We start from the raw sequence: 19,868 nt of genomic DNA on the forward strand, positions 1-19,868 counted from the left end.
GGCCCCTCGCTCTTCCTCATCCTTCAGCTGAAGGAGCAGAGGGAGCGGGAGCGGTGGCAGCGGCAGCGGAAGGTCCACGCGGGCAGCACGCTGGAGGAAGGAGGCGAGTTTGACGACCTGGTGTCCGCCCTGCGCTCGGGGGAAGTTTTTGACAAGGACTTATGCAAGCTCAAGCGCAGCCGCAAGCGGTCGGGGAGCCAGGCCCCGGAAGTCACCCGGGAACGGGCGATCAGCAGGCTAAATTATTGACCCAGGGGACTGGCCACCGCAGGAGGCGGGAGACAGGGACGGACCAAGGGGCTGAGGGCGTGCGGCCGTGATCCTTAAACAATTTGGTGCTCGGTTTGAACGAGCCCTGGGCTGGGTCCTGGGGTGGGGGCGGTGTGTGTGGCAGGACCAGGTGTCCCCGCACTTACCTGAAGGGGCTCCTCTCCTGTTCCATTATTCTTTCTGCATCCCGGCCCCCAGGGTCCCTCTGAGGTGGACCTGGACATCCCTGGCAGGCTGGCCTGAAGGAGCCTTGCCCCCCTGTTCCCCAGCAAGGGCACCCACGTGTTGGCACACAAGTGTTCTAGATCTAGACTGGACAGATCCATGGGCCTTGTCCAGATGTCATGTGAGGTAGGGAGTTAATGGACGGGGGTGAGCCAGAGTGAGAGAATGCAGGCCCCCATTCCCCAAGGGGAGGCTTCATGGAATCTTGATCTGGGGGAAAACTTTCCTCTTGGATGGAAAAGGAAGAGGCATTATGTAATCTACCTAGGTATGTTTCAGAAAAAGTGTGGGGAGTGTGATGCAGGGACCAAGTCCTCAGGACACAGGATAGCAGTGCCTGTTGTCTACATCACAAGTCCTTTGGCCCCTCTCTTGCATGTCTTAAGTCTCTCTCCCTTCCTTCCTACTGCAACCTCCATCCTATCTACTAATCCTGAATCTCAGAACCTTTGGGTTCCCATGACTATGGCTATCAGATGCTTGATGAATCTGGTAAGGGAAGGGGTTCAAGAAAGATCCCGCTCATCACCATGCCTCGTGCCTTGGGCATAGGGACCCTGGAACAAAACTCTCCTCACACCTCCTCTGCATAACCCAACCACTGTCTTGAAGTGAAGTGGGACCACACATGGTGTTGGCTGGGAATTCTGATAGCCTCTCACTAGAGGGCAGCACTTGAACACCAAGCTCCACTCTAGTGCTCCCTGGTCTACCACTTAACTGTTCATCAGATCCCAAACTCTTTGTCTAATGTCTGCCTCAGGGCAGAAGCCATGGTGACCCCCCCCCCCCGCCCCCACTCCTCTGACCTGTGAAAGACCACTCCAAACCATGTATAGCTGGCTCAGGCTGGCCCTGGGGTGTCTTGTTTCTGAGAAGGTCCGCAGGGCCAGAGCTGCCCTCTGCATTTACCTGTGAGCTCCGAAGCATTCAGACTGGGAACCAGAGCAGGCAGAGGAAGCTAGGGAGATGGGATATGGAGGAGAAAGGCCAACTTCTCTGGGGGTGTGCTGCCTGAACGAGCCAAGTTTGGAAGGCTGGGTACCAGAGATGCTGGATGGGACCAACCTCTCAATTTAGTTCTTCAGCCTGACTTCAGAGGTCCATACTGGTCCTCCCATCCACTTCCGCCTTCCATTCTGTCCATCTTGAGCTGTCCTGGAGGTGGGGGGCAATTGCTGTGTCGAAACAAAACTTCTGACTTCTAAAAGAAGGGAGGAGAGATCAGCCCCATCAAGGCTTTTATTTCCCATACATTTCTTCCTCCTAGAGTTGAGAGCCTCTGAGACCCTCCATCAACCAGCTCCTTGCCTTTCTATCTTCCTGCCCTTCCCTTTGTTCTCACCTTCCAACCTACTCCTCCAGCTCAGGGTTATTGCCTGGTGGGCTAGGCCCACTCTTCAGCTGCTTATCTTAGCTTTTCCCTACATCAGATTCCTGGGGCAGGGCCAGAGTAGCTGTCGGCAGGGGGAAGAAACATAGGGTTGGTGAGCCCAGCATGTGTGTTGGTTTGAGGGGAAGGGATCTGAGCAAATGCAAGCCTGGCCAGGACCGGAAGAGGCCATCCTGGAGTCCAGGTGAAGGCAAGATGAAGGCTTCCAGGAAGAGCAGCTGCAGAGGGCTTTGCTAAACCCATCTGTATACCCGGCAGCCCCCCGCCACAAGCAGCTGGCCTTGGCATGATGGGAAGGTTGTGGGCACAGTCTCTGAAGGTCCTCTCCCAAACTGGGCTGAGATCAACCTACCCTGCAGGAACAGGGAACAAGGGAGGGCTCCACTTCTATCCAACAGCATGTCCACATTGTGGCATTCCCACTCACCATGGAAGACTGGATACACACCAGGAAAGACAATACAGGAGCGGTTCAAGACATTGGAGCCACAGAAAAGCACACTTTGGTTTAACTGTTTACAGAGGACACATACCTTGTTCTAGGGCTCAGGCTTCTCACCCCAAAAGAATTTTCCTTCTCTATTTATTATTTTCTAGCTCTGGCCAGTAGAGTAGCCAGATCTCCAACAGTGCCTTGGACCACAGACCATCATAGTTGACTCAGCAAGAAGGGGCTGGTGCCCCATGGAGACGGTTGAGTTGGTCCTTGATATGCTCAACGTTTACGCCTATTTGTTCCTTGGTCTTTCCCCAGTGTCCTTCTCACCCCTCCTGCCACCTTCAGGTACATTTCTCCAGCTGTCTAATTTTGTGTCCAATATAAAATTCAGTTAACCGAATGCAACCTGTCCCCTTCTCAGCAGTAGCACCGGCTCTTCCTCCCTGGTGAGGGAGGTCAGGTGTGCTTAGGGCAGCAGGAGGAAAAAAATTCTCCAGGTGGATGGGAAAGGGTCTGGTCCAGGCTCTCCCCACCCCCATCCCATTTTTACCAACTGGGGCACCATGACTGTTCCTCCAGCCTCTACCAGGGATGCCTCCAAGCCATGGCTGCTTTCACCAAGCCGTCTCAGACGACGAGCGAGGCTAATGTACAAAATCAGCATCCTTTTTACCTGCACCATTTTTATAAGAATATATTGTAATACTAAAAAATATTAAATCCATACCATCCCCATCCAGGCTGCCTTGACACTTGGGCCTTCTTCCGGTGTGGGGACTTGAGGTGTGCGGGAGAGCAGTTGTAGCCAGTGGGGTGCTGGAACCGGCGCGAATCAGCTCTGAGAGCACCAACTGTTATATTTTCAAAAGTTTGGCAAGTCAGTTCACATTGTACGGTAGCTTGGGATCAGCCACGGTCTTTGGCTTTTTCTCTTCCCAAGAGCTGGTTGTCAAACATTCGCCAGCACACCTGAGTGTAGGGTGGGGGGGGCAGGCAGGGTGGGGGGCACTGAAGACAGACCCAAAGATGCCTATCTGCATAGGCGAACCCAGCCAACAGTGTTTGGGAATGTGCATACCAGGAACCACGAAGTGTACCCCCTTGATCTCAAATAGCTGGCAAAGCCAGCGATGTGCTTTGGACCACCCCCACCCCACCTGACACTCACCGCAGGGTGTGCAGCTCATGCCGCCCACTCCACTCCTACCTTCTCTCACAGGGAAGACAGAGGCTATACAGAGAACGTGCCCCTTTGGCTTTTCTAACATCCCTCCTGCTCCTCTTCCCTGCTGCCCGGGGTGGGCTTTGGGACAGGGCTGAGGGGTGGGCATGGATTCCTAACAGCTGGGTACCCCCTGCACAGATACTTATTCTCGCACCTCCAAAGTTGGCATCGTGGCTTTATTTTGTGCGCTGTGAGGGTGAAGGCAATCTTCAACTCTCTTCTTTCCCTGATATGTTCCAGAATAAAGGGGTGTGGGTGGTGGGTGGAACAGCAGTGTGCAGGGCCAGGTGTGGGATGTGTGCTCGGTCAGGAGTCCTCAGGGCTGCTGCCCGTGTGGGTCCTGTTCTAGGGGGAAGGGGCCCAGGAAAGGGAGCTGGCAGGTCAAGTGCAATTGTTAGGCCCAAACCCTGCAAGTTTGATGGGACAAAGACTGGGGTAAAAGGAGGTGCTAACTGGCCCTTTCAGAGGGGTGACAGGCAAGAAAGGGTGGGGCTGTGGCTCCACAAACTCTGGAAGGCAGAGCTGCTTTGGAGGAGCTGTGGAACATTCTTAATGCAAACTGCACTTTTCCCTCCTCAAAGCGGGTTCCCTCTACTTCGTGAGCCCTTATTCTCTCCCCAAGGAAGGAGAAGAAGAGAAAACCCAAAATGAGAAGCGGAAGTCACGGACGGGACTGTCTGAACCTAGATGTATTATCTGGGGACTATTTCAGATGACGTGATTTTTCTGTTCGTTGGCACTGCTCGTGGTGACCCCCTCCCACGACTGTAGTGTCCAGGAAGGCTAACGGGCCTGCTGGTTTCCTCTCTGAACGTAGAAAACCTTGCAGGTCACTACCGATCATGTAGCAGTAGAGGGGATAGGCTGACCTCGAGTTCCTACTGGTGAAGGTCAACAGCGACAGGGTTGCAGGATTTGCCCGGAACTGCATCCCATCTCGACCTGGCTGGGCCCAGGGGGGAGGGGCAAGAGCTAAATCCGATGGAAGTCCCCCCGCTGCCCCCCAGTCTTGCTAATAAGCTTGATTTCTCCCAACACAATGTCTCTGCTGACAGCCTTACACATGTCGTAGAGGGTGAGGGCGGCCACAGCAGCCGCGGTCAAGGCTTCCATCTCCACCCCAGTGGGGCCCCGAGCCCGGCAAGACGCCTGGATCCCCACGGCATGGCGTGTGCTGTCCAGCTCCAGTTGTACCTCGACGTGGCTCAGGGCCACGTGGTGGCACAGAGGAATCAGCTGGCTGGTCTGCTTGGCGGCCTGGATTCCGGCCAGCTGGGCCACCACCAGGGCATCTCCCTTCTTTAGCTGGTTCTTCTGAACAAGCTTGAAAGCCACGGGCCCCAGAAGGACCACAGCCGAGGCCACAGCCACCCGCTCCGTGTCTGGCTTCCCGCCCACATCTACCATAGCTGCCCGTCCTTCTGCGTCCACATGGGTTAGTTGGTCCGAGGTTGGCGGGGGTCCTGAGGGGGTGGCAGGAGCCCGGGACACTGCACTAAGGCACTTGGGGTTGGTATCTGAGTCTAGGCGGGAACTGCAGTGTCTCTGAGGGGGGCCGGACCCCAGCCACCGCTGGGCAAGGAGAGAGGTCCGGGGGCCCCGGCATCCTTTCCACAAAGTCGCCATCTGGTTGGAGAAACTCACTCTGTGTCCTATACCCTGAACACGAAAGGGGTCCTGGGAGGAAATGCTTGGAATGGCTGGTGGGGAATCTTGGAGCATCAAAAGTAACTCTGGAAAGCAAGAAGGAAAGAGAAGAGAGACTAAGTCCAGAAGGGAAATTTTCTTTTCCCACCTCTTCTCCCAAACCCTGCCCTGCCCCACCTTGAGTTCTCACTTCCACACTGGGAGAGAGGGGTGAAGAGCAAAGAGCACAGTGAGAAAAGGGAAAGCAGGAGGTACGCAGACAGAGAGTCCTGGAATATAGGTCTGCAGCCCCTCTCAGCAGGCAGCATGCAGGGTGCAGCCCTCCCCAAAGTCTACAGGCCCACGGTGGTGGTGTGGGCATTCCTGGGCTCCCTTCCACACCAACACTTCCTCATCGCTCAAGTTCTCTTCTGAAACACAAAGTCATGGGGTGCCTGGGTGGCTCAGTTGGTTAAGCATCTGACTCTTGATTTTGGCTCAGGTCATGATCCCAGGGTTGTGGAATTGAGCCCCACATCAGGCTCTGCACTAAGCATAGAGCCTGATTAACATATATTCTCTCTCTCTCTCTCCTTCTGCCCTTCTCCCCCATTCATACTCAAAAAAAAAAAAAACAAAAAAACACCTAAGATCTGAAGACTACAGCGTATCACATGACCTCTCCATGTCCCTGCATTTTCTAAAAACTACAGCAAGGTTTCAGCCTGAATTACCAACCACAGTTACTCTCATCTTTCCATTCTCTATGAAGAGTTGATAGTAATTATAGAGTTTACACAGGCAAGATACAAAGGGAAATATTTTATCTATTTAAACAATGTCTTTTAAGCCCCCTCAAGGACACCGGAAGTACCCACAAAGTGACAGGGTACTCCAAGTGGTGCCAAGGGCCCTGGGAGCCTTGCAGGCTCTTGTGACTTAAAGCGTGGTCCAGGGAAGAACTCCAGCCCCGACCTCCCAAATCCAAATCTGAAATGACAAGATCCCCAAGTGGTTCGTGTGCATGAAAGTCAGAGGCCCTATTCTAGGCAACTCTTGGTTTTGTAGAAACCAGACCAGCTTATTTCTCCATGTCCTTGAGAGAAATAATACACTTTATGAAGCAAATGGGCCTCCCAACTTCCAGCTTCCAGCTTCCCATCATGTTCTGGGCCCCCACCTTGCCAATGCCCTAGAGAGGCCACCAAGGCATCCCCCGCTCCTTGCCATCAAGGTGGTCACCATGGGTCAAAGCCCAACTGTACAACTATGATGCTGGCAGTGAGGAAAGAAGAGAGATGGTCAAGTTCTCTTCCCAGTGGAGCACTTTGGCGAGCTGCCCTTCTTTGAGTGGCTGGTAGGGGAGGTCGTCCTTGGGCTGTCTCTGGGCCCTCCAGCCTGCCTTCCTCTGGGCCCCTGCACTCATTCGGCTCCAATCTCTAGAGAAAAGAATCCCTTCCCCTAGTTCTCACTGCTTCCTCTTGCCTAGCAGTACAATTCAGAAGCCCAGGTCTGGCTGTGGCCAAGGGGGCAAGGCCTCCCCTGATCTCGGCTGGGCATTTGCCAGAGGGGTAGCAGCCTCTCTAAAGCTCCTCACAGACCAGCCAGAGAACACATATGACTTTATAAAAACTGGAACTGTCTTGTGCACACAAGTTTCCAGGAGTTAAGGAATTAGGCAGTTGAGATCCTGCTTGTCCCCTCCCTGAAAAGATCAATAGCATTCTTAGCTTGCTGCCTCAAGATCTTCCCAGGTGCCTGTGATGGTATCTAGCTGGGGGATTCTAGAGCCAAGGACAAGGTCTCTGTCTTAGCCAGGAGCTCCATTTTCGGGGGACAAATAACTTAGTGATCATAAGTCTAGAGGACCCCCGCCCCAATTTCTGGTGAGACAATGATGATCTCTGTGGCATGTAGAGGGAGTGGGAGCAATAGACGAGGAAGAGAAGACCCAGTAAAGCTTGAGGGGTGAAAAAGATGGAGGTTGAACAGGAGAAAAACAAGGATGAGAACATCAGGATGAAATGCAGGACCTGGGGGTGCCTTCTGTATGGCAGGGGCCCCACCCCACAGGATTCCCCAGTGACAAGGGTGAGCGGTTACGTACTGATGGGTCACCCACCGATGAGGATCATGGGCCGGTTCTTCATCTGGGCAATACTGAACATGCCTGGGGTAAGGGAAAGATGGGGAGGGAGAGGAGAGCAGGAAAGGGGGAGGGGAAGGGCGGGGAAAGGAGAGTTCACTGAAACCGAAAGTGGACATAGTGGTAGGACACCCCGGGGTCATGCACTCACCTAGGCACACCCTGACAAACAGCCCCCGCTGCACGCTGCAAGGTCACCCATGACAGAGCCAGAGTAGTCTGTGGATGCCGGACCCCGCCCTCCAGAGAGGTACAGTGACACCCCTCTTCCCCCTTGCCCAATAAGACGGCCCAAGAGAATTCAGGGTCTCCTCTGCTGCACAGGCTCTGCTGTGCCAGTGCCCCCAAGGGAGGGGAACCATCACCACACCCCCAGTCTACAGGTGCCACAGGAGGGACTGGAGGCCAGGACAGCACAGAGTCCCGCCGGCTCCCTGCCAAGCTCTGCTCTGTCCTCTCAGCCCCCATCCTGGCCCACTCAGCAGCCAGCCTGGCCTTCTCCGTGCCCACCCCTCACCTGCATGCTGCCGCTTCTTCCTGCCCACAGCGGCCCCGATGATTTGCAGCAACTCTTCCTCGGAGGCCCCCGCCCGCAGGTGATCCCGTAGAGACACCTCCGAGTTCCCGAAGAGGCAGACCTGTGGGCAGTCACCATGGGGGTAAGAGAACATGCCTCCCTGGTCCTGGGGCCTCAGCCCCCATCCCTAGAGTCCCCCATGGGCCGAGCGTCAGCACCCAGGCCTCCTGTGGCTGGGTCATACTCCAGGCAGGACTTCCTGCAATGAAGGACAGAAGGTGCTGGATGGTGAAGTCAGAGAGGCTGGAAGGGCAGGAAGTCAGATACCCCAAGGCCTGTACCTGATTGACGGCCATGTTACCTTCAGCTTGTAGAGCGTACTATAAAAAATTAAACAGTGACCAGAGATGGCACACAAAAATGTGACCCAATGTGACCCATACCTTCTCCTGAGATGTTCCATACAATAGCCTCTTCGTTGCCTTGAGAATGGATGCCAATCAGCTAGAGAAGAGTCCTGCCAGTTACCCTGGACGTGGCATGCACATCCCATTTCACCCCTGTCCCTTCCTGGTCCCCATAGTCACAGACACTACCTGCCTGCCCCTGTGCCCACTCCAGGTTGTGATCCTGATTCATGGCTGAATAGCATGGGCCTGGCGGAGGTGGCATCCTGAGCCCATTCAGACTCGATACTCCCCAGCTCCTGAGGGAGGCTGGGTGCTGTGGGGGCTCGGGATGGACGAGGCAGTCCCACAAAGTGAGACGCCTACCACCCTCCCACAAAACCGTATCAAGCGCCTACTGCGTGCCGGCTCTGTAGAAAGTGGCACCGTGGACACTGAGGAATGTCCAAGAAGCCTCAGAGGGCGCTGGAGAAGATACAAACAAATTCTAAGTGTAAGGTGCACCCAATTCACCGGGCTGTTCTCATTTCCCCCTCGGTCCCCCCCACCAGGCCTCAGGTTCCACTCTCTGCAACCATGAGGCCCCCACGGACTCCACCTTCTGGGCTGCCCTCCAGCTGGCTTCCACCTGGGTTGGCCCGTGGGACACTGGAAAGACTGGGCACTTCTTCCCGGCTCTGCCATGTCGGGCAGTGACTGCTCCCCTCCACCAGGCCGCAGCTCTGCCTGGGCCCCCATGACACGGCTTCCTCCCCGGGGTGGGAGCAGCTGTTTGCTGACATCTCTGCCAAGCCCCCCTCACCCTGAACCAGGAATAGCCTCTCCATTACATTCTCTTCAGAACCTCACCTCCCATCTCCGGCAGGGGCCCTGACTATACAGATGCAGGTCCATACTTGATGGCCATTCCACATCTCCAGCCCAGAAAAAGAAAAACCCTAACTTTTGAACAAGCACTGGATGGTCCCTTTAGGATGTCAAACTCAGTGCACCTAAACCGCTCTCACCCTCCTCCCCAGTGCTAACCAGGTCCCACAGCCAACCTGGCCCCTGGACGCCCTCCTCTTGGCCCTCCGCGTGCGTTACCAAGTTCCTTCATTCTCCCTTCCTGTGCTCACCTCACACTCTTACCTACACCGAGAGTGAAGCGGCCATCTGACTAGTCTCCCTATTTCCAAATTCAACCAGCGGGTGATTCTTCCTCAAACATGAATGGGAGTCATGTCCCCCCTTGTCCAGAACCTGCACAGCACCCCACTGTCAACAGAACACACACTGCACCTCTTTCCCCGGGCATTTGAGCCCTCTACCATGCAGTGTCTCTCTTCCTGGCATGAATCTGCCCCTGCCATGTTAGCACGAACCCCGGACAAGTGTTCTCCCTCACCCTCACTTCATCCTTCAAGGCTCACCAGCGTCCATAAGGTGCCTCCTCAAGGTCCACCACCCTACGGCCTGTGTGGCCGCTCGTCTGACAAAGAATTACACATTGCCACACATCAGCTCTTTGTTTGCTCTGAGACTTTACCTCTAAAGAGAATGGGTATGTCTATGCCTCTCTGACATTCCCCAGGGCTGAAGGCACAGATGTACTGACTGGATATGAGTAACAGATGATGGTTTCGGAGCTGAGCCCCGGGCCCAGAAAGGGGCCAGTCAGGGTGGGGGGCCGGGGCCCAGTGCACACTGACTCTTCACCTCTCCCCCGTCCACCCCGGTAACACAGAGTCCTGGAAAGTGGCTCCCAATCAACCCAAAGCTACTTTGGGGACCCTAGGAAGGAAGGTCATGAGTTCACTTTCACCTTCTGCCTCCAGGAGCCCCCCCACCATATCTTACACTATTTCCCCAACCACCCCTCGTGCCCTGCTAGTCTCCTCTCCAAATGGGGGCACCAGTGGGAAGCGATATTCACCACACAGAAGTGGCAAGGGGCTCTCGTGGGGGAGGGGGACACTTACCTTGAGGTTCCCGTCTGCTGTGATTCGCAGCCGGTTGCAGGTTCCACAGAAATGCTCAGACATGGACGTGATGAAGCTGACCTGGCCTCGGAAACCAGGGACTTTAAAGGCCTGGGGTGAGGAGGGAAAGAAGGGCAGAGGAGGGGACAAGGATGGATGGGCTGAGAAGGGCCGGGTCTCACTCCCTGGCACCAGAGCCCCCACTCCACAGCCCTCTCCGGAGGTGCCCCAGGAAAGGAGTACCCAAGGCCCCCAGAGGGCAGAAGACTCTGACAGGACAGACGACCCATGAGCTCTTTGCTTGCACCGGGCCTGCCTGAGAGCACACTGCTATGGATTTAGAGGCCTGTGAGCAGCACGGCCAGAGCCCCTCTCCACCACATTACCGGCATGCGGCCTGAGACAAGGTACTGTGGCCACCCCATGCCCAGCCTGCTGCTTTGTCCATGAGGAGGGAGGAGGCTAGGAGGTAATGCCTCCCGCTACGCGGTACCACCCCCACTGCTGCATTCTGACCTGAGGGCTAGCTCTCCCTCCCTACCCTGCCCCACCCTCCTGCCCCCAACCTTGGCTGTGCTGGATTCCTCCTCGGGCAGCTTCTCCAGCTCTGGCCACTGCTGCCGGAGGGTGTCCAGCATCTCCTTGTAGCTGACCATCTTCTTGAAGTTCCACTTGTTGCCTGTATTGGGGTTGGAAGCCATGGAGTCACAGGGTTGTGGGGACCCGGGGTCTTCAAGTCCTTCCTTCCACATCATCTGGGAATTAGTTCTGCCTCTTGGGTGGGAGGTCAGGAGGCCCTGCCTAAAACAGGTGGGTCAAATCAAACCCACCCTTGACTCTGTGATATCTCCGATGCCTCCATCATAGCCCTAGCCCTGGCACCTGCCCAGGCCCCACCCCATCATCCCTGGAGAAATTCCTACACACAGAGCAGGACCCGGGATCAGCAGGACCCACATGGCCGGCCAGATCTTGGCCATCCCACTCAACCCTTGCCAGGGTCATCAGTATCCCCCTCCCCCATCTCTCAGCATGGGGCTGGTCCAGCTCTGCCCCCCAGGCCCAACCTCCTCCTCCCTCCCCACCACAGGTCACTGACCATCGAAGGGCATGTACTCTATGAAGCGCACGTCCAGGGGGAGGCCCTCGGTCAAGGCCACAAAGTCCAGGAGCTCATCCTCATTTAGGCCTCGCATCACCACACAGTTCACCTGGCCAGGGACAAGGGGACCACAGGGCTGTTTCCCCTGCATTCCATCTCAGGGATGACCTTTGGGGGTCTGGCATCTGCCCAGGCTCTCCACTGGGGGGGCCCATTTCTTGTCTCCCCACCCCAGGCCTCAAGTTGGGAATTCCAAGGGGGTCACTGGCTTTCTCCCCTCCCTTGTAGGGGGTCAGGGACAGGCTGGATGCAGCGGGCAAGGAAGTGGTGGGGGACACAGGATAGCTGCACTGGCCACGCCAGAGAGCTGCTAGGGGCCCCAGGTGCTGGCAGTGGAAGGCCAAGCCAGGGTAGAGGGGCAGATGTCAGAGGTCAAGAGCAGCAGCGGACCCTCACCTTCACAGGGCTGTAGCCCAGCTCGATGGCCTTGTGGATGCCCTCCATGACTTTGTGGAAACCTGCAAGGAGGGAGAGAAGGATCCAGGAACTTTCTCCCTCTCCCCTGCCCCCCTTACACCCATGGGGAAGCACTAGAGCTATAAGGAGCCTCAGGGACCACCGAGCCAGGGACCACATAGTAAATGTTTTAGGATCCGAAGGCTGAGAGATAAAATTGAGTATATTCTTAGGTATAGCTATAAAGACAGTATTGACTAATACAGTCCGACAGCTGAGCACAATTTTTTGTAACACAGCTCGACAAATATAATGGAGAAATAGAAGTCGTTTTGCTGGGATAATATTTTGCTTAACTGGGGGGGTTCACAGTTCATGTTCCCTATCATTAAGTCGATTACAAACATTATCTGTAAAATCCACTCTTGGCTCCCAGGCTATAAAACAAACAAGCAGGGGGCTGGATTTGGCTGGTGAGCTGTAGTGTGCCAACCCTGATCTAGGTGACCCCTCTCATTGTCTAGATGGGGAAACTGAGGCCCTAAGAGGAGGCAGTGCCCTAAGAGGAGACAGGCCTCACACTGCAGGCTGCAGAATGCAGGTCTCCAGACTCCCTTGTCAGTGTCAGTCTCCCTTGACAGACAACAGTCTGTCCATTCATTCACTGTGTGTATTCTTGCTGAGCACCTACCACACGCAGACGCTGTGCCAGGGCCGGTGAGCGATTGCTGGGCATGTAGCCTGTGATCCCAGGCTGGCTTCTCCTTCCTGCCCAGCTCACTCGTGCCCCCACACATTTGAGCGCCTACTGCATGCTGGCCCCTCCCCCACCCCGCCCAGCCAGGTGCTGTGATTCACAGCTGGGCTATCACCCTGGGGGAGAGTAGCCTGGTGATGACCTCCACGGTTTCCCTGCAGCATTTCTGGATGGCCCAGTGAGGGAGGGAAAAGGGAAGAAAGTACAACTTCCATACAAAATGCCATTATGATAATCTAGAAGTTTCTTCTATAAAGCACTGTAGCTCCAAAAGGAGGTGGTGGACACGGGAGTATGAATGGGAAGGCAGATCTGATGTCAGGATCTACTGTCTCCGATCCTCATCCTGGGAAAGGAGATCAGGCCGCAGGGGATATATGGATGTCGGGAAAACCCACAAATACACTTTCCACTTTCCCACCTCAGAGCTCTTGCAGGTTCCCGACTGAGGTTCCCCTTCAGAGTAAGCTCCCTTGATCCAACTCCACCCCCCCACCCCCTATTCCTCAAGGCCCAGAGTAAAGGCCTCCTCCATGGAGCCCTCCAGGTCTTCCCTGCTAGGAATTTCCTCTCCTCCTCTGGTAACAATTTAATCGACTCCACAAGACAAGCAAAGGTAGTCTAGTGGCATCACACATTTTGGCCCTTAGCGGCCTGTGAGGCACAGCAATGTCCTGTGTGTCTCAGTCCCCTCCACAGCACCTGAGCAGCTCTTTACAGAGGGCAAGGACTCCACGAGCACTTCCTCAGCAGATGGATGGTGTAAACAGGGAGTCAGGTGCAGCAGGGGAAAGAGAGGGTGGGGCTGGGAGCTGTTTCCAGAGAGGGGGAAGGACAGCTGTGTCTCTGACCGTGCAGAGAAGTCTCAGTTACGTGCCACCCTCTCAAATCAAACGGCATCCAACGCTGGGTACCTCCCATCCCAAACTGAAGCCCATGGCCCAAGAGACATCGGGTGTCGGCCTAATGAGACCTGGGGCACAGGACTGCTCTACCTCCTCTGCCCTCCCTGATGAAGTCTGGTGGGGGGTGGGGGAGGGGCATGGGTGCGCTTCTGCAGGACCCCCACCTGGAAGTGCTGGCCTTGACTCTGGCGTCCCAGGGCAGCTGCTTCTACCCTGGGCTGTCCCACATCTTCCCTCGAGCTCATCACAAGGTAACCAACTTGTCCCGGTCTACCAGGGACTATCTTGGTTTTAAAAATGGAAAGGCCTCACACTAGCAACCTTCTTAGTCCTAGGCAAACTGAGGACAGGGCAGGGGGGAGACGGGTCCCCACAGATCCTAACACCCGATCCCCCAAATTTCCCAAGGGTGCGGCTACAGAGAGAGAGGACATTTGGTAAGGGTGGGGGATGAAGAATAAAGGAGCAACCAGGCCCCTTGCCTGGCACCAGCCACAGTTCCTCAGCTATGTGGGCCCTGGGAAGGTTACCCTCAACTGCAAACCACACCTGCTCACCTTTCCTGCGGACGATGAACTCAAACTTGGCTGGCACCAGGGTATCCAGGCTGATGTTGATGGCACTGAGCCCAGCTTTCTGAAGTTGAGGCAGCAGCCGGGCAAGGTTGATACCATTGGTGGTGATGCCAATGGTCCTCAGCCCTTCCAGCCGGTGGAGCTGAGCTGCAGAGAGAACGGGAGGGGGCATTAGCCCCCTCATTCCTGGTGAGGCTGGGCAAAAGCCTGGAAGAAGAAACTCTGGGTCCAAATAAGATGGATGGAAAAGGGGTTCGCTACACTCCTCTATTAACTAGGCTTAGCTTAATAAGAAACAAAAATTAAAACCTTTACAAAAATAACCAAAAGATGAAACACTGAGTGTTCACTCTGCTAGAGGCTCTGCTGAGGACTTGGCATGCCTTAGCTCATTGAAGCCCCACAACAAGGATGATCCCCATTTAACTGATAATCTCTCTAAGCCTCTCTTTCCTTAAGAAAATTGCTCAAAGTCACACAGCTAGTAAGAGCAGTGGAGATTCAAATCCCTGTGTACTTGACTCAAAGACTATGTGAGTTAACCAACTTACAGGTCCTAATGCTCTTGATAAGAGAAACAAAGAAGTGTTTGGATGATGTGTTAAACTGCCTCTTCCATTCCACCCAAAATCCCTAGAAATAATAGAAGGATGAAAAAGAGTCCACAATAACACTGGAAGGCAAGAAAGAATGCTTTTAATGGTCCAGAGAAGTGGAGAAATACTGAAAGACAGAAAGCAGATGAGATTACATGGATTGAGGAAACCACAGCCCCAAGCATATATATATAGAAGGTTCTGTACAAAGTAGGAGCGGGATTGGGTACCCCAAGCTCAGCACTCACCTACACAGGGAGCAGGAAGGTCACTGGGCATGTCAAGGAGGTGGCCGGTCTAGGGAACTGTATTTGCATGAGCTGGATAAGCTTTCTCCTTCCATCCCTGTGTGCAAGGGGAAGGCTGCAGCTTTTACCCCAAGGCTAGAGTACTGAGGCTAGCTGAAGGGGGTGGGGGCAACCAGGATAAATAGAAACAGCATTGACAGCCAGGTCAACAGAAGCCTTGAGCACCGGGATGAGTACCGAGCCAAGAGTCAGCACACATTTAGGGAGAATGCTGCAAAAGAAAGATGAATTTCACAAATAGAAGGATGAAAGAGGAAGGAAAAATGACAGAGATAACAGAGAATGATTCTTTAAAAAAAATCAAAGTTAGATGAACACAGACGCAAAAAGCCCTCAATAAAATATTACCGAACCACACTCGACAATATATCAAAAGGATTATACATCAATGATCACCTGAAATTCATTCCAGGGATGCAAGGATGGTTCAACATTCACAAAATCTATATGATACAGACCACAAAAACAAAATGAAAGATAAAAATCATATAGCCATCTCAACAGATACAGGAAAAACATCTGGCAAAATTCAACATCCATTCATGACAAAAACTCTTTTAAAAAAGTGGGTACATTGGGGCGCCTGGGTGGCGCAGTCGGTTAAGCGTCCGACTTCAGCCAGGTCACGATCTCACGGTCCGGGAGTTCAAGCCCTGCGTCAGGCTCTGGGCTGATGGCTCAGAGCCTGGAGCCTGTTTCTGATTCTGTGTCTCCCTCTCTCTCTGCCCCTCCCCCGTTCATGCTCTGTCTCTCTCTGTCCCAAAAATAGATAAAAATTGAAAAAAAAAATTAAAAAAAAAAAAGTGGGTACAGAAGGAACATTCCTTAACATAATAGAAGCCATACAACAAGCCTACAACTCACATCTTAGTCAATGGTGAAAAGCTAAAAGCTTTTCATCTAAGAACAGGAACAAGGCAAGGATATCTGTTCCTGCCACTTTTATTCAACATGGTATTAGAAGTCTTAGCCAGACCTTAGTGGGGACGGGGGAGGGGAGAGAGAGAAGGCAACAGATTAGAAGGGAAAAAGTAAAACTGTCACTATTTGCAGATGACATATTTTATATGTAGAAAACCACAAAGAATCTACTAAAAAACCATTAGAATAAACAAATTCAGTATAGTTACAAGATACAAAATCAATATATTAGAAATGTGTTGCATTTCTATATAGTAATAACAAATTATCAGAAAGAGAAATAAAGAAAACAATCCCATTTATAATTGTATCAAAAAGAATAAAATACCTAGGAATTAATTTAGCCAAGGAGGTACAAGACCTATACACTGAAAACTCTAAGACAGTAATAAAAGAAACTGAATAAGAGACAAATAAATGGAAAGACAGTGTTCAATTAATGTTGTTAAAATGTTCATACTACCCAAAGCAATCTATAGATTCAGTGTAATCTCTATCAAAATTCCAACAGCATTTTTCACAGAAATAGAACAATCCTAAAATATGTATAGAACCACAAAAGGCTCTAAACAGACAAAGCAATCTTGAGAAAAAAAAGAGCAAAGTTGAAGGCATCATACTCCCTGATTTCAAACTATCTTACAAAGCTATGGTAATCAAAACACTATGATACTGGATAAAAACAGACACATAGATCAATGGAACTGAATAGAGAGCCCATAAGTAAACCCAAGCACACATGGCCAATTTATGACAAAGGAACCAAGAATATACGGGCAGTCTTTTCAATAAATGGTATTGGGAAAATTGGACAGCCACATGCAAAAGAATGAAAATGGATCACTATCTTACGCCATGCACAAAAATTAACTCAAAATGGGTTAAAGACTTGATCTAAAACTACAAAACACCTAGAAGAAAACAGAGGTGGTAAGCTTCTTGACATAAATACTGGTGATGGTTTTTTAGAGCTGACACCAAAAGCAAAGGCAAAACTAAACATTTAAGTAGGAAAACATCAAACTAAAAAGCTTCTGCACCAAACAAACAAACAAGCCTTCTGCACTAAAAGGTAAACCATCAACAAAATAAAAAGGCAACATCCTGAATGGGAGAAGATATCTGTAAATCATATAAAGAACTTATACAACTTGACAGCAAAAACCCAACAATCCAATTAAAAAATGGGCAGATGGGGGCAGCTGGGTGGCTCAGTCACTTAAGTGTCAGACTTCACCTCAGGTCACGATCTCGTGGTCTGGGAGTTCAAGCCCCACATTGGGCTCCTCGCTGGTGTGGAGCTTGCTTGGGATTCTCTCTCTCTCCCTCTGTCTCTACCCCTCCCCCACTCTCTCACTCTCTCTCAAATAAACTTTAAAAACATTGAATAAAAAATGGGCAGAGGATCTGAACAGATATATTTCCAAAAAAGATATACAAGATGGCCAACAGGTATATATCAACATCACTAATCATCAGGGAAATGCAAATCAAAACCACAGTGAGATATCACACCACACCTTTTAGAATGCCTATGATCAAAATGACAAAAAATAACAAGTGTTGGTGAGGATGTAGAGAAAAGAGAACCATTGTACAATATTGGTGGAGATGTAAATATATATAGCCACTTTCCTCAAGTGGTACACTTTCCTCATAAACTTAAAATTAGGACTAACATATGATTCAACAATTCCACTTCTGGGCATTTATCTGGAAAAAAAAAAAAAACCCACACCAAAACACTAACTTCAAAAGACAGATGCATCTCCATTGTTCACTGCAACATTATTTACAAAATCCAAGACATGGAAACAACTGAAGTGTCCACCGATGATGAATGGTTAAAAAGTAATGTGGTGTATATATACAATGGAATATTATTTAGCCATAAAAAAGCAAGTCTTACCATCTGTAACAACATGGATAGACCTTGAAGGCATTATGCTACATGGAATAAGTCAAATAGAGAAAGACAAATACCATATGATCTCACTTATGTGTGGAATCTAAAACAACAGAAAACGAAATTTACAGATGAAGAAAACAGACTGATGGTTGCCAGAGGTGAGGGATAGGGAGTGAGCAAAATGGGCGATGGTGGTCAAAAGGTACACACATCAATTATAAAATAAATAAGTCATGGGGGTGGCATGCACAGCATGGTCACTATAGTTAATAATACCATATTGTAGGGGCGCCTGGGTGGTTCAGTTGGTTAAGCCTCCGACTTTGGCTCAGGTCATGATCTCGCGGTTTGTGGGTTCAAGCCCCGCATCAGGCTCTGTGCTGACAGCTCAGAGCCTGGAGCCTGCTTCAGATTCTGTGTCTCCCTCTCTGCCCCTACCCCACTTATGCTCTGTCTCTGTCTCTCAAAAATAAACATTAAAAAAAAAGAATAATACCATATTGTATATATGAAACTTGCTAAGACAGATCACAAAGGTTCTCATAACAAGGAAAATAATTATAATTATGTGTAGTGATGGATGTTAACCAGATTTATTGTGGTATTCATATTATAATACATACAAATTTTGTATAATTGTGTTATACACCTGAAACTAACAAGATTATATGTGAATTATATGTAAAAAAAAAAAAAATCAGAGTTAGTATCTTCAGGGACATAAATATTACATCCTGAAAACAAGAAAAAGAATTAATTAGAACTCCTGAAAAAAAAAAAAGTATAGTTACAGAAAGAAACTAGATGGCAAAATGGAATGGACACCTAGGAAGAGTAAAGACTGAATTGAGTGAAAGAGTTCTCCAAGAAGTGTATACAAAATAACAAAGGAATGGGACTTAAAACAAAACAAAACAAAAAACAAAAAAAAACCCAACCACCTTCTTACATTTAAATCTAGAGAACCGATACTGTGTAAAAAATGTCTACAGTAGTTATCTCTGATCAGGAGGATTATGGGTGATTTTTATATTCACTTATCTAGAGGTAAAATTTCAAACTACCTGAATGCATGAATCTTGGTGAATAATCTGCTCAGCTCTACATGAGTGCAGAAAGCAGAAGTAAATTGCCCAAGTGAAGCTGGATTGAGAAAAAGGTAACAGAAAATCACAAAATTAACACCCAGCTTAGGTAGGGATGTGCGGAAATATACATGTTGATGATGTGAGACTATCATTATATAACTTTTCTGGAGATGAGCTCTGTATCTGGGGATAAGAAGTATGTGGAACTTTATAAAGCCTGTGACCTGAAATTTCCCTTTTAAGAATTTAACCTATGGAGGGGTGCCTGGGTGCCTCAGTCATACAAGCAGCCAACTCTTGGTTTCAGCGCAGGTCATAATCTCATGGTTTGTGAGACTGAGCCCTGCACTGGGCTCCATGCTGACAGGGCTGAGCCTGCTTGGGATACTCTCTCCCCCTCTCTCTGCCCCTCCTCTGCCCAGGCACACATGCGTGTGCTCTCTTTCTCTCAAAATAAATAAAACTTAAAAAATAAAAAAAGAATTTAACCTAAGTAAATAATTAAGGACATGAATAATATTTTATCTACAAGAATGTTTATTAGAGAGCAACACATAATAAAGAAAAGAGGGAAATCATTCAGATAGTCAACAACAGAAAACTGGCTAAATTATGCTTTGTCTGGATGGTGGAGTATTATGCAACCAAAAATGACTGTAAAATAATATGATACGGATGTTGGGAAATATACTAAGGTTATATTAAGTCAAGGTTGAAAATAGTAGTCAGAAACTAGATACAAAGAAAAAAACAGGTCACCAAACCAAAATGGTGACACTTGTTGCAAATGGGCAGTAATGATATTCCTTCTGCTTCTTTGAAATAAACATGTATTATTCTCGTAACAAGAAAACAAAAGTTTAATTTTCACACTTTTCCAAACAACAACTTTTATTTTTAATCATGGGCAACCCCACTCACATGAAGGTGGGAGGTTTCTGGCAGGGGGAATTCTCTCTACCACTCAGTCACTTCCAGCTTCCCAACTGGAAGAAGGGACTTGACACTAGCCCTTGGCCCAGTTGGAGAAAGACACACTTTC

General features: G+C 50.5%; 2 protein-coding genes across 12 annotated transcripts in view; one reads left to right on the plus strand and one right to left on the minus strand.

Annotated features, from left to right (window-relative positions):
* DAAM2 (dishevelled associated activator of morphogenesis 2) overlaps window positions 1-3,062 on the plus strand; it is a 119,800-nt gene extending 116,738 nt beyond the window's left edge. For all 8 annotated transcript variants that reach the window (XM_086706764.1, XM_086706771.1, XM_086706765.1 and 5 more), the window contains one exon: window positions 28-3,062. In XM_086706764.1, coding sequence (XP_086562890.1) covers window positions 28-249 — 222 coding nt within the window. In that variant the 3' untranslated portion in view covers window positions 250-3,062. The remainder of the gene's footprint in view (window positions 1-27) is intronic.
* Window positions 3,063-3,709: 647 nt separating this feature from the next.
* MOCS1 (molybdenum cofactor synthesis 1) overlaps window positions 3,710-19,868 on the minus strand; it is a 43,777-nt gene continuing 27,618 nt past the window's right edge. For 2 of the 4 annotated variants that reach the window (XM_025925626.2, XM_086706773.1), the window contains exons 4-11: window positions 13,987-14,151; window positions 11,768-11,829; window positions 11,309-11,420; window positions 10,776-10,888; window positions 10,210-10,320; window positions 7,842-7,962; window positions 7,301-7,348; window positions 3,710-5,285 (exon numbers count right to left, since the gene is read on the minus strand). In XM_025925626.2, the coding sequence (XP_025781411.2) occupies window positions 4,525-5,285; window positions 7,301-7,348; window positions 7,842-7,962; window positions 10,210-10,320; window positions 10,776-10,888; window positions 11,309-11,420; window positions 11,768-11,829; window positions 13,987-14,151 (1,493 nt within the window). In that variant the 3' untranslated portion in view covers window positions 3,710-4,524. Of the gene's footprint in view, window positions 5,286-7,285; window positions 7,349-7,841; window positions 7,963-10,209; window positions 10,321-10,775; window positions 10,889-11,308; window positions 11,421-11,767; window positions 11,830-13,986; window positions 14,152-19,868 lie in introns of all 4 variants that reach the window. The other 2 variants (XM_086706774.1, XM_086706772.1) reach the window with 2 other exon arrangements.

The sequence above is a fragment of the Puma concolor genome, chromosome B2 (genome assembly GCF_028749965.1).
Source record: "Puma concolor isolate L17-30 chromosome B2, mPumCon1.1.hap2, whole genome shotgun sequence".
NCBI lineage: Eukaryota > Metazoa > Chordata > Mammalia > Carnivora > Felidae > Puma > Puma concolor.